This window comes from Odontomachus brunneus, unplaced genomic scaffold, assembly GCF_010583005.1.
Source record: "Odontomachus brunneus isolate Ranch 3 - 2012 unplaced genomic scaffold, Obru_v1 Obru_scaffold_057, whole genome shotgun sequence".
NCBI lineage: Eukaryota > Metazoa > Arthropoda > Insecta > Hymenoptera > Formicidae > Odontomachus > Odontomachus brunneus.
The window spans coordinates 1,668,727-1,681,740 of record NW_022639507.1 but is presented as its reverse complement, the minus strand read 5'-3'; the positions used below and the strand labels follow the sequence as shown (position 1 = coordinate 1,681,740).

Here is a 13,014-nt window from a genome sequence, read left to right as displayed (position 1 = left end):
AGTATCTGAAGATGAACTTAAGACATTCTTAAGTATAAGACTCAATTATGAACACCGGCCTTATAGCGTGTTCGAGTGGCTCTGGGTTAATCTCTCCGAGAGTGATTATTAACGTCATAAGACTTCATTAGCCAATCACAAAATTTATGCGAAAATGTTCAACCAAAGAACTTTCGAGTGACGTCAATAATCGCTCTCGGAGCGATTAACCCAGAGCCATTTGAATACTCTATTACGCAGAAATAACTAGATTTCAACCGTTTAAAATCTGGTTATTTTTGCGTAAGATAAAACTTGGTGTCACTTTTATAATCTTTTGGAATACATAAATCTATAGCAATATTCTAATTGGTACTTCAGCCTAAGTTTACATATTATGTCTATGGTTACGGCAATTTGTGTACGAAGGCCCTAATAGCTCTCCGAACGCACCCGTAATATATATATCGTTGATTGCACTAGTTCAGCAGTGCAGATAAAAAGAACAGAGTAATTGAATGAGTGTGTGAGTGATTATTTCTAACCAATAATTCACTTTTGCATGTGCAGCACATTAATCTGTTTCTGTTATTTGTATACGTGAAAATTATATTAGATAAAATTATAACAATTTGTTGCTCTAAATTCTCAAAATTAACAAGTAAATGATGGAATAACATTCCATACAATACATTTTTAATATCATTTGTACTTTGTACTATTTATATCACTCAATTTTTTTTAGAATGGCTACACCTCACAATCTATTTTTTTAAACAACCACGTATAAAATTAGAAATTAAAAGTATGTATCGATATAGTATTGATATAAAATCGATATAGTATCGATTTTTTTTTAAATATCAGTTCAGTATCGATATTAATTTTTATCGATATTTTTGATCACTAGTTCTAACGTAGAGGCAATGAGTCTCGGCCTAACCACCGTCACGACAAGACGTGTTTGAACAAGTTCGGACCTTGTGATTTTTTTGGAACGTGCCTTGGAATTTTCCAAGACTTTACTCTCGAAATATATCATTAGTCAGAAAAATAGCGTTAGGGCTCTCTAACTCTTAGAGAGGCCTGGAGCCAAATATTGAAGTTGAAGTTGAATGTAGAAGCAAGTTAACATTTGGGCTGCGCTCGGGGAAATGCTATTTAGCTTTGGACGTCCTTTATCCTTGTTCGACTTTCAGGAACAAACAAGGACAGAGCACATTCATATGGCTCCTGCACACAGGACGCGCTAATGCTTGCCGCGCGGCGGAAGTCCGCGCGACAGCTAATGAATATGTTGTTTTTCCGTAAAAGCTAGAGGGTTATTATGGAAAGCAGCATATTGATTGGCTGTCGCGCGAACTTCCGTCGCGCGGCAAGCATTACCGCGTCCTGTGTGCTGGAGCCAATATTGCTAAGTGCAATATTGCTTTCCAATTGCTTAACATATCTTGACACACACGTACACAAAACCAGTTTATTGGTCACATATTATCTAAAATATCTTGTGAGATAATATGCAACCAATAAACTGGTTTTGTGTAACACCGTGTACGCAACTGGAAAGCACCCAGCGTCTCTCCGAACGCAGCCTCGAGCTACGTTCGTTTTGGCGCTTACAATGGTCTGAGCATCATTTCATCTTTGTTTCTATCAAATACTAATGATGAATACTAATCAAAGACGAATGATGCTTACAAGCGCTATAAGCGCCAAAATAAACGCAGCCAAAGACTACGTTCCGAAATTCACTGCCAGTACTGAAAATCTATAGTTCATGTTACATGTACTATAGAATTTCAGTATTGGCAGAGAATTTTGGAACGCAGTCGAAGTTGTCTGTTAATACTAATCATTATCATAGAGTTTACGTTGGGCATCCAGTGGGCAACCATCTTTGATCAGATCTCTTACGTAAAAAAATGATAAATCCGCTGTTTTAATAGTGAACGCTAATAGGATTTCACTTTTATTCATCATATGAGAACCTAGAGTCGTTACAAGTGAAGACATAGTCTTCCCTCACTTCGACTTCAAGATATAAGATATACTTATATAGAATCGATCCAGACACCACATCTTTCTTCCATCATAATGTCGGCGTCACAAATAATAGATAGTGAAATGCAGGTAGACTCGGCTGCGCCCCTACAAAAGGAATCCTTGTGCAAGGATATTTCCACAAGGAAACCAATAAAAAGGAAATTACAATCGTTTTTGGCGGTAACAGATCCAAAAAAAGATGACCACATTCCTACATCGATGGAATCCCAGAACAATATCAAAAAGGACATGTCTCCACATCTACAAAATGTAACAAAGAATACTTATCCAATTTCACATAAAGGCCTATATGAAGTAAGAATTGAGGGGTGTATATCAGTTGGATACGGGGCAATTGGACACAGTCCAATCACAAGTCGCTGTTCCAAGGGACCCTACAAATGTCTCTAATCACACGGTGCTGTGATTGGCTGTGTCCAAATGCACCGTGTTCAAGTGCACCGCTCCCGTACTCACTTGTTAGACAAGAACATAATCTCTGAAGAATTCTGTCTTTGCGGAGCGGAAAACAGAAACTTACATCACATTTTATTCTCATGCAATTTATATCAAGACGAAAGTGATAAACTAACCACTCAATTATTTATTATAAAATGTAACTCCTTGGGATGACTTATCCCAAAAGGCGTTTGAGAAAAACAACATAAAGATATTCAGAATATTATCAAAATTTCTAAACAAGATTAAATACATATTCTGAAATTACCGCCAAGTGCCACCTACGACAGAAGGCTGCGTTCCGTTTCACGCATATGCGTGCATTTATCTATAGTTCATGTTACGTATATTGTAGGCAATGCGCGCATAATGCGTGAAACGGAACGCAACCAGAAATCACTATACGGAGCAATGGCGTAGTGGCTCGAAAAATAGGTGCCTCAGCCATATATAGAAGTGAAGTGATCATTATCACACAAACAATAAGATTTAACACAAATATCTTTTGTTACGTGATTGTGTATTAAACGTACGTTTATAATTCATTCATACGTATTGTTATTATTTACTGTGTTAGCAATTGTTCATATGTAATGAGTACTACTTTGAGGTTATAGTCTTTTATGAACCGACCAAAATCAGTGGTTTTGGATTGTGCAATATTCTAATATTATTTTACTTTGCTTAATATTACACGCATTTTAGGCATTTTAGGCAACATGTCAGTATGTATAATTATTTATTGCAGAACATGACAATATGGCTAAAGAACGCGGCGTTATGAAAATTCTCTGGAATAGTTTTATATCTTCTCTGAAACCCCGTTTTTTTCGTCGTAAGTTAATCGGTGAAGATTATTATGGCACAAAATACTACGAAGAGGAAATTCGTACCTCTAGCCGAAAAAAGTCGGCTCGATCGTTCGAGCCGGTGAACAAAGATGATTTCATGCAAGAACTGCCAGCCGAATGGGAATCCTGGTTGCGACATCGTAGAAAGGAACCACCTACACGAGAAGAAGTAGAAGCTAATTATCGATTAGCAATGACGAAGAAGGAGAATTCTGCTGCATTACAAGAGAAATATTCCCAAAGTAAAGAACTTTCCACTCAATCTACTCAGTCAACTACATCAAGCTTTCCAGTTTATGAAGATTACAAAAATTTTGGCAGCAGTTATAAACCAAAAAGTGAATATTAGTAGAAATTAATTACGCAATTAATTGAAATATTTGTATAGTAATATAATTCTAGGCCAAATTATACATTAAACAATTTTATTGTTATATAACGAGTTAATATTTCAATGTAATCTAATAATGTAATAGTTTAATGTTTCGCATCAGTCTCTTGTAAGAATATTCAATTCTTTGAATTGTACAATGTGGATATAAATATCTCTGAATGTGGCTATGTGTAAAACGATATTTATTAATATTATTTCTATACACATGTGTAAATTAAGATATATCACTTTCTCTCATATACAATCGATACCGATTAACCCTTAACTGGAACTGTGAAGATTCAAAGCTGGAGAAAGAGAGAACGATCCCAAATAATGCCACTCAAAAATATATCAATTGAATCACTACAACACTACATGCATTCTACAATAATTGAAGAAACAAAATTATTAGAAATGTTCACACACTTGTATGTTTCTCTTGCACTTACATTTTCATTGAATTTAGTTTCTTCCCATTTTTCTTTAGAGTTTATTAAAGTAAGCTTGCTTCAAACAAATTGCAGATTGCTTTATTGCAGATAAATTTGCAATTCAATCGCAGATTTGTGGTCGCAAAGTGTTACTGTTCTACTTACGCTAATATCGCAATATTATTTACGTTACTTAGATCGCACATGCACACACTCACACTCACACTAACAAAGCCCCTGCAAGGTGTTACTGCAATATCACGTGAAACGTTCCCATCGTTCCAGTTAAGAATTAATACTAAAATCATAACAATATAATAATATTATGGAACTATATTAATAATAGGTAAATAAGTATACGAAATATCCATCTTTTAAGAAAACTGTAACTCTAACGTGTAATTGAAATACAGAACGATCAGTATTGCTACGATCAAGTTTAGTTTTCTAAAAACGAAGTTTGAATGTACAAACACTATTCTAAGATCGATGCAAATTCAATTTAATTTGTCTGTTTCTCCAAATTATCGTTTCGCCATTCAATTGCCTATTACACTTTACGACAATTATTATTAAAACTTAATATTAGAACCGTGAATATTGTATGTGTCTGACTTTTTGCCCATTTTGCTCAATGCTATATTTTGTAAGATTTCGTTATAAATACTAATTGGAATAGCGCGAAAAATTTGTCACATAGTTATGTCAGTTAACATTAAGTGACACAACTTGCCTATAAAGTTGATAGTGAAACATAATATACAGCAAATTAAAGTGATATTTTTCACATCAACCGGAAAAGTCGCTATTGTCAAACAAGGCCTGGTCGTACAGTTCTCCTTTAACCAATCGACCACCGAAATAACGACCGTTTAATGAATCTCTTGCACGTTCCGCTTCTGAAAAGGGATATTAAAACCAATTAATTATATAATTACACAGACATAAACTAGACTAATTAAATGTCAATTAAATGACAAGTTTTGTGAATATATGCATTCAAAGCAAGGTTGCGAATAAATTCTTTTTTAATTATTATGTTTAATTGACGATTAATATAAACCAATTTAATTGAAAAGCGTTTAATTAATGATTAATTTGAGTAAATTAAATTGTAAACCGTGATTGACGATTGATTTCAGCGAATTCAATTTAAGACCGCAAGACAATTGATATGAACAAAAGAAATCAAAGATCATTTAATTAGCAAATTCAATTTAGCAAATTTAATTAAAGACCATTTAAGTGACAAATTTAATGAAAAATCTTTTAATTGATAATATGAGCAAATTTAATCGATTCAATCGAAAATCGTTCGATAACGAATGATATGACTGGTGCCTTCCTTAACTCGGATTCTATATAGCGCTTCTCAATTATTGGTATCTTTCACAATACCACGATGTTCTAGGTATAAATATTATCCACAAAACCATTTGTAACTTTGAAAAATCGAATGCTCGATTGAATCAATTGAGTTTGTTTATATCAATCGTCAATTAAACGGTCTTTTAGTTAAATTTGCTAAGTTTAATTATCAATTAAGTGGCCTTTAGTTAAATTTGCTGTGTTTAACTGTTAATTGAACGGTCTTTGATTTCCTTTGCTTGGTAATTGAACAATTTTTAATTAAATTCATTGAAATCAATTATCAATTGAACATTCTTCAATTGAATATACTTCAATCAATCATCAATTAGTTGAATTGAAACATATTTGTTGAAATAGATTATTAAATTGAAAAAAAATTATTTGATATTTTTACAACTCTGATATAAAATAGTCGCATTCAGGCTTGTCACAGTTTAATTTGTGATTTCATAATATATTAGCAACACTTGTAATTTAAATTATTTAAAAGTATCGCAAGTGATATTTAATATTCAGATATCCTTTACAAAAATAATTTAACTACAGCATTACATTGATATAATGTAACCTGTTGAGTGTGGAACACTTCAGAACTAAAACGTTCGCTGAGGACAAAATACTTTGAGTTGTAGTACTTCAATCAATGAAAAAAAAGGAAAAATAACTTCTTGGAAAATTGAAAGTAACGACAGACTAAAACAAATAAAATTTTACTTATTACTATCGCTAAAGAAAATATGTAAATATATAAATAAATAAATAAATAAATAAATAAATATATATATATATATATATATATATATATATATATATATATATATATATATATATACAGGGTGTCCGAAAAATCGCCCGAAATATTTCGGGACATGATTCGAGACTCCAAAAAAAGGAAAAAAGCTATATAAACATAGGTCCGGAAATAAATCGTTTCCGAGTTATAGCCACTTTTATGTTAAAAAAATCGTAATTTACAGTCCCGTGGCATCCCTTTTTAAATTTTTTTATTTTTTTAATTTTCATTTCTTATTTTTTTAATTTTTAAATTTTATTATTTTTTTAATTAATTTTTATTTTTTAATTTTTTTTTTCAATTTTTTGATATTTGTAAATACATTATTTTTTAAATCAATCATAAACATGAATAGGTATTTAAATCGAAATAATTCGTGAATTCCAAGAAATAAGAACGGATCCAAATGTTTTTCAAAGAAAATGTTTTTCGGAATTCTTTTGATAGGAGAATAAAGGCCTTTCGTGCTGAAGGTGGTCATTTTGAACACCTTATTTAATTCGATTTAAATACCTATTCATGTTTATGATTGATAAAAAAAATTTAAAAAGGTGTGCCATGCGAACTGTAAATTACGATTTTTTTAACATAAAAGTGGCTATAACTCGGAAACGACTTATATAAGTATACTTTACCACTCATTTGGGAAAACTCGACGAATATTTTTACGATAACTTCAGCATTCTCATCATCTTCGGACTGTCTTTCGTTATAAATGATAACTCGTTCGACAACGCCGAACTTAGAACACTCGTCTTGAATTTCCTCCTGCAGACTCTCGTCCACATCCTCCGGCGCCACCATGTTTCTTAAGATGACGACTCGAGACTCGACTTTACGCATGAGCTTCTGCATCACAAGATGACGCGCACTCTGGCCCTTAATTGACATATTCTCCTGCTGTTGCAGTGTCTGCGGTTCAGTCTCCTCCAACAACTTCTTTTGCAATTCCTCTTGTTGTTTTTGATGAGCTGCTTGTTCTTGCGCTCGCCTCATGATGTCAGAGCTCGCGGTAGTAACAGGTATCTAATAACAAGTCATCAAAATTGTATAATTAATATCTTAGTAATACGATATTTCTCAGTACAGGAATCTTGTGTTTGTAAGCATTTTGAGATGATTACTACTTTAATCACTTTATTTATGATTGATAATTTTCAAACTCCAATTGAACTAATCAATAATTCACTGGCAGAGAACTGCCAACAAAAATTCCTAGTTATATAATTTGTTATTCATTAATAATTAAACAATTAATATAATGTATGTTAGCAAAATTATTATTATTTTATTAATTATAGAGCAATCATTATTTAACAGTAATCTTAAATATAAGTTAGAGGAAGCAAAAATATTTTTTTTCTTATTCGTATTAATAATAAAGTATCTTTTAGTATTTATATTTTCCATGTTGATAATATATCGGCTGAGTCAATTGTCCATTAGTTTAATAAAAATTTGCAGACTTGGACGTTTACACGTAAATTATGATATATATATATATTGACAACATAAACTATATATGACAAATGTTACTCATATAGACAATGAGTAATTTATGGATGTTATTTAAAGAACATATAGCTTGCTCAAAAATTAGTTTGAAAAGTTTATATTTCTATTTAACTTTTAGAATCCTGATCTAAATTTATGAATATTATTTCCTAAACAAGTTTGAGTTCACAAAATTTTTTGGTTACATTCTTATCTACAGAGAGTTAAATCTACCAATCTATCACGTGATAAGATAAAAATTCCATACTTTGTTATCTTTTTTAAATATTACACATTTATAATTAACCTTTAGGCTGCCGGCATTTTTCATTAAAAAAGTGATTTTTTCTCAAAAATTTTTCTGATGAGTAACACACATGTGTAACATATGACGCAGAATTTTGAGATTTGTGCAGAGCCACAAAAGTGGCTTTCCCGGCAGGGAACGCACGATCAAATATAAAAAATTTTTATTTTCTTAAAATTATAATTTTTCTATATATGAAAAACGACTATTTATATCATGTAGAAAGTAGGTAAACGATTCGCGTAGACGTAATCTTGAAATTTATGATACAATAACGGATAGTAATTTTGAAATCTACAGCATTCAATGGATAGTTTAATTGAAATTTGGTGAAAGTTATCTCATAGGCCGATTTTTCACCATAGCAATTTAAACTTAGACGTAAGTAAACTCTATTCTATATGCTTGATATATTCAAACAAGGCTTAAATTTAAACGTATATCTAATCTGCTACTGGTCCTAAAACATCCATAGCTGAGATCTCTGGAGAAATAAACATAATTTCTTAAGCATTACAAGTCGGTGCAAGGACGAAAGTACTCACAACTGGTGTGCCGACGATCGTAGGAGCGACGACTGCGGGAGGCGGTATAACGACCGGTTGTCCAGGAATCGGCTGGATGATGGCTGGCGGTCGCGTTAAAGTTTGCGGAATGGCTATGCCAGGAGGAGGTATCACCGGCGCTACCGTTGCTACTGTTGGCGGTGCCATAATCGTCGCAGGTGCGATAGTTGGACGTACTACGCCTGGTAAAGCTGTAACATTGTATGGACGTAAGACTTATACAGTATATTCGCTATACCTGGACATTTAGAGTCACGGTCAGTGATAGAAACTTTGACTCCCGAGTAGCACGCATCAGCACGGGAGTCAAAGTTTCTATCATTGATCACGGTATACTCGGTAGCGCCATGATTGACGACTCTGTGCAGTATAGTTATATGCTATCTATGAGATAATACTAAAAACCTTCGGCCTTGGGCAAATTTTACTACTATACCATGCCGGGGAAAGTAATTGAAAAAGAATGATATTACCGACCACTTACAGTCATCCGATATAAATGCTTGGATATTTAACGTGCAATGAAGTGTTAATTTCTTAATTATCACGATATTTTATCACAATGTATGTAGACCCATAATGAAAAATATTAGATATTTTGCACAACTACATTTTTTTGCAGTTATTATCTACGTTAATTTGACATAAAATTTACCAACAGATTATTAAACAATGAAACTAGTCTGATCGATGCATTTACTTATTGCTTAAATCTTATTGTCTATTGTAAGTCGATAACATTATATTTGTAATAGTGATTCGGCTAAAAAGCTCACATATAACTCAAAATTCAAATCTGAGTATTTCACCTGAGACTGGTTTTAAGTAACAACTAATAATACAGATCTTAGAATTTGATTTGAAATTTTCAACTAAAGTACATAATGTACGTAACATTATATCAATAATTTCAATTTAATTAAAAAATTCACACTTAACTATAAATTCAAGTACCTCACTTGAGACAAGTTTCAAGTAACGACTATTAACACAAGTCCCAGAGTACTATATTACAAAGAAAGCATTTGATTTAGCATATCTCTGTCCTTTAATCTTGTTATCAGTTATCCTACAAAAATGCACGCGCAGTCTATTCTATAAATCAATAGTTATACTAAATCCTTAAGGCCAGTGATTTTTAGTATTACCTCAGTACCATAGTTTGGTATCTCAGTACCAAAAAATATATAAATGTTGAAAATTCATAAACCTTGATTCAGTATCGGTGGTGCAGCAGCTCCTAATTTCGTTAGACCTAATGCTACCGCGTTACTCGCTACCGCGTCCATTGCTTGAATTTTGGCAGTTGCAGCTGCCGCAGCAACCGCGGCTGCAGTAGGCATCATACTTGTGCCACTAGGTGGACCCATAAGAGCATTTGGCGGTGTTATCGCTCTGCCCACTCTTAGGTACTGACCACCGAGATCGAACAAGTTCATGGAGGCAATAGCTTCTAATGCTGCCTGCATAGTCTCGTATTCAATAAAACCGTAGCCCTTGTGCCGATGGGGAGAACTGCCTTGTGCGAGTTTGCAATAAGTGATCGGTCCGAAAGCCTCGAAAACCGACTTAATATCTTCCTCTGTTAGGTCTTGATGTATCGACGCGATATAAATGCGATTGTAATGTTTGCTCTCTTCTGTAATCTCATCTATTACAGATTGTGCTTGAGGCATATTAGACGGTCGCCCAACCACCTAAAAAAAAGAATTGGAAGAAGACGATTCGTGAGATGTCTTTAACGCTAATAATATTGCAATGTTATTTACTAGTAAAGAGAATTCATGACATATACGACTCGTAGATTCTTTTTCATTTTTATCACGACTTCTCCTTATAAGTAAAAACATAACGTAACGGAATAACTGCACAGAAAAAAAATACTTTTGTATTAGATTATAAAAGATTTGTCGTGTTTGTCATATAAAATAAAAAATAAAGTACCCAATTTTGAGAAATAGTTCTTACAAATAGAAAACATTGACTCAATATTTTTCTAGATATCTAATGAGGATTTTCCATTTTCCTTTTAATATCTAAACTTGCTATGAGAATTTAATAGAAAATAATATTCTGCACCAATCCAATATCGACATAATTGGTTAACAACACCATAATTTAAGTAAATCTTTTTATTAGCAATATTATTCAAGAACTAAATACTTCAGACATTAAAATAATAGATGTATTAGTCTTAATATTGTTGTTATTGAATCAAGATCTATTTCAATTATGGCGCAGTTGACCAGTTCTATTCACGCAATAATATTTTTTTTCGTGCAGAAATATACAATGAGGTAAAAGGGAAGTAAAATCTAAAATATGTTCTACACGTAAAGATAAAAAAATAAAGAAAAAAAATAATATACTATGCATTAACAGGATTTTCGAGCAAATCGCACTCTTCAAAACTGCTGCGACGCAGTGGCTCGTGGCCGAAGAGGCTGAGTTTGCTCGAAGATCAAACTCATTAGGTATAATATTGGATAAACTAAATAAAAATTTGCCGACCTCCGGCGGGATGATAGGAGGATTGCTGGGGGACAGGAAATTCGTTATATAGGTACGTCCTGCTACCTTGATGTTGCGTCCACCAATCATGACACCGTTCATTTGCTCCAATGCAAGTTGTGCCGCTTCGGGTATCTCGTATTCGACAAAGGCGAAACCTTTATGCTTCTGCGTGACAGGATCCCAAGACATATTGATAGACTTGATAGGTCCGAACGGCAAGAAGGCTTGCCTGATAGTATCTTCCTTTAATTCGAAACTTATGCTGCCCACGTAAACTCTGTATCGTACAATATTTATTTATTAATCAATAATGATGTATCAACGTAAGTGCGTATACGTGCGTGTTTTTTTAATAACTAATAATAACTTTTTTGTTAAAACTTTTAATTATTAAATAAAAAATAATAATTGTTTTATTTGTATTGGAATTAACATGCGCGTGTGAATGAAAGATTAACCTTTAGAAGGCCGGCATTTGAGGATTACCAGATTCCATGAAGAAAATCGATAAAAAATGTACTTTATATCGTATATTCATCGTATACCGATCACAGAGACCACCACTTAAGTGGTGGTCCCGGCCCTGGGGGGTAAAGACAATGTTAAAATTTTGAAATTTGAAAAAAATAGGTTTCTAGAGGTTTTCGAGATCGCTGAATAAGATGGAACTGTCAGTTTCTGTAAATTATGAGAATTTATAGTTATATCGTTATATAGTTATATAAGAAAAAAATAGCAAATAGGGGGAAGGGGAGAGGGATGGGGAAGGACAGTGGGTGCAAACTTGTATCTGGATGTGTGAATACCTATACACACATAAATAGATAAGTGTAGAACATGAATGCAACTGTTGTCTACCACCACTATAATGGTTTTCCGGCCCTCTAAAGGTTAATATAATGAATTTTCGCAAATATATAAGACTGTTAGAAATGTATAAAGAGAAAGAGTGTTATGATATACTGTAATATAATAAATAATACATTATATTAACACGAAACGGCTCTTTCGCAATGGATACAATATTGTTGAAAAATTTGATATATCATTCGAAAGACAACGATCAATGTTCTAAGGGATATCTAAAAACTAATACGTAACAGTATCACAGACAGAGTTACATGAAACAAGCTTCTGTAATTTGTTGGTTAACTAAAAAAAAATGCTTGATAATCTTGATATAAAATAATAAGTGAAACTTCTCTCACATGAAGTTATTAAGGATAAAATAATGGGATAAAGTGTGCCTTACAAAATATATCAGAGTATTAATATAATTTTCTTATACTACATTATGGCGGATCTCTGGTGCACAGTGATTCAAAGGCTAAAACAAAGAACAAACAAACCTGCACATGAGGGCGAGAGCCTGCTGTCTTTGGACCTGATTCCGTTGACTAGCCATTTGCTGCAACACAAAGCACCATAGGCCTTCTATTGATACCCCTTTCCCTACATATATATACACCACATCTCATTGTTTTCAAAAACTCCTCAAGCTCTTTTACCATTCTGACTTCTTCACTCGACTTCTATTACCTTCTGTAGTATCGATTATCGTTTATTGCTTAAATCTAATAAATTTTACTTAAAAAAGGCGGTTATAAAAACTTTTAGTACCGCAAAATGGAATATTTCCATAGAAATGGAACAAAATTTTTTCTATCGTACTGAAATTATTTAAAATTTAAGCATGTACCACAATAATATTTGCAAAAGTAATTACAATAATTACAACAATAATATTGCAACTGCAGTAGTATTCGCAAAAATATAATGTAAAAATTACAGTAAGTGAAACAAACTTTTATTTTGAATATTGAATATAGA

The 13,014-nt window shown here is 32.8% G+C and overlaps 2 protein-coding genes across 6 annotated transcripts in view; one reads left to right on the top strand and one right to left on the bottom strand.

Annotated features, from left to right (window-relative positions):
- The first annotated feature begins 2,858 nt into the window (after positions 1–2,858).
- LOC116845704 (NADH dehydrogenase [ubiquinone] 1 alpha subcomplex assembly factor 2) lies at positions 2,859–3,902 on the top strand. The gene is made up of 2 exons (XM_032818725.1): positions 2,859–3,010; positions 3,230–3,902. The coding sequence occupies exon 2, from the start codon at positions 3,241–3,243 to the stop codon at positions 3,679–3,681; it is 441 nt and encodes a 146-aa protein (XP_032674616.1). The 5' UTR covers positions 2,859–3,010; positions 3,230–3,240; the 3' UTR covers positions 3,682–3,902.
- Positions 3,892–13,014, bottom strand: part of LOC116845701 (poly(U)-binding-splicing factor half pint) — a 15,905-nt gene continuing 6,782 nt past the window's right edge. For all 5 annotated transcript variants that reach the window (XM_032818716.1, XM_032818717.1, XM_032818718.1 and 2 more), the window contains 6 exons: positions 12,534–12,592; positions 11,248–11,461; positions 9,881–10,367; positions 8,650–8,861; positions 6,939–7,329; positions 3,892–5,038 (listed from right to left, as the gene is read on the bottom strand). In XM_032818716.1, coding sequence (XP_032674607.1) covers positions 4,929–5,038; positions 6,939–7,329; positions 8,650–8,861; positions 9,881–10,367; positions 11,248–11,461; positions 12,534–12,592 — 1,473 coding nt within the window. In that variant the 3' untranslated portion in view covers positions 3,892–4,928. The remainder of the gene's footprint in view (positions 5,039–6,938; positions 7,330–8,649; positions 8,862–9,880; positions 10,368–11,247; positions 11,462–12,533; positions 12,593–13,014) is intronic.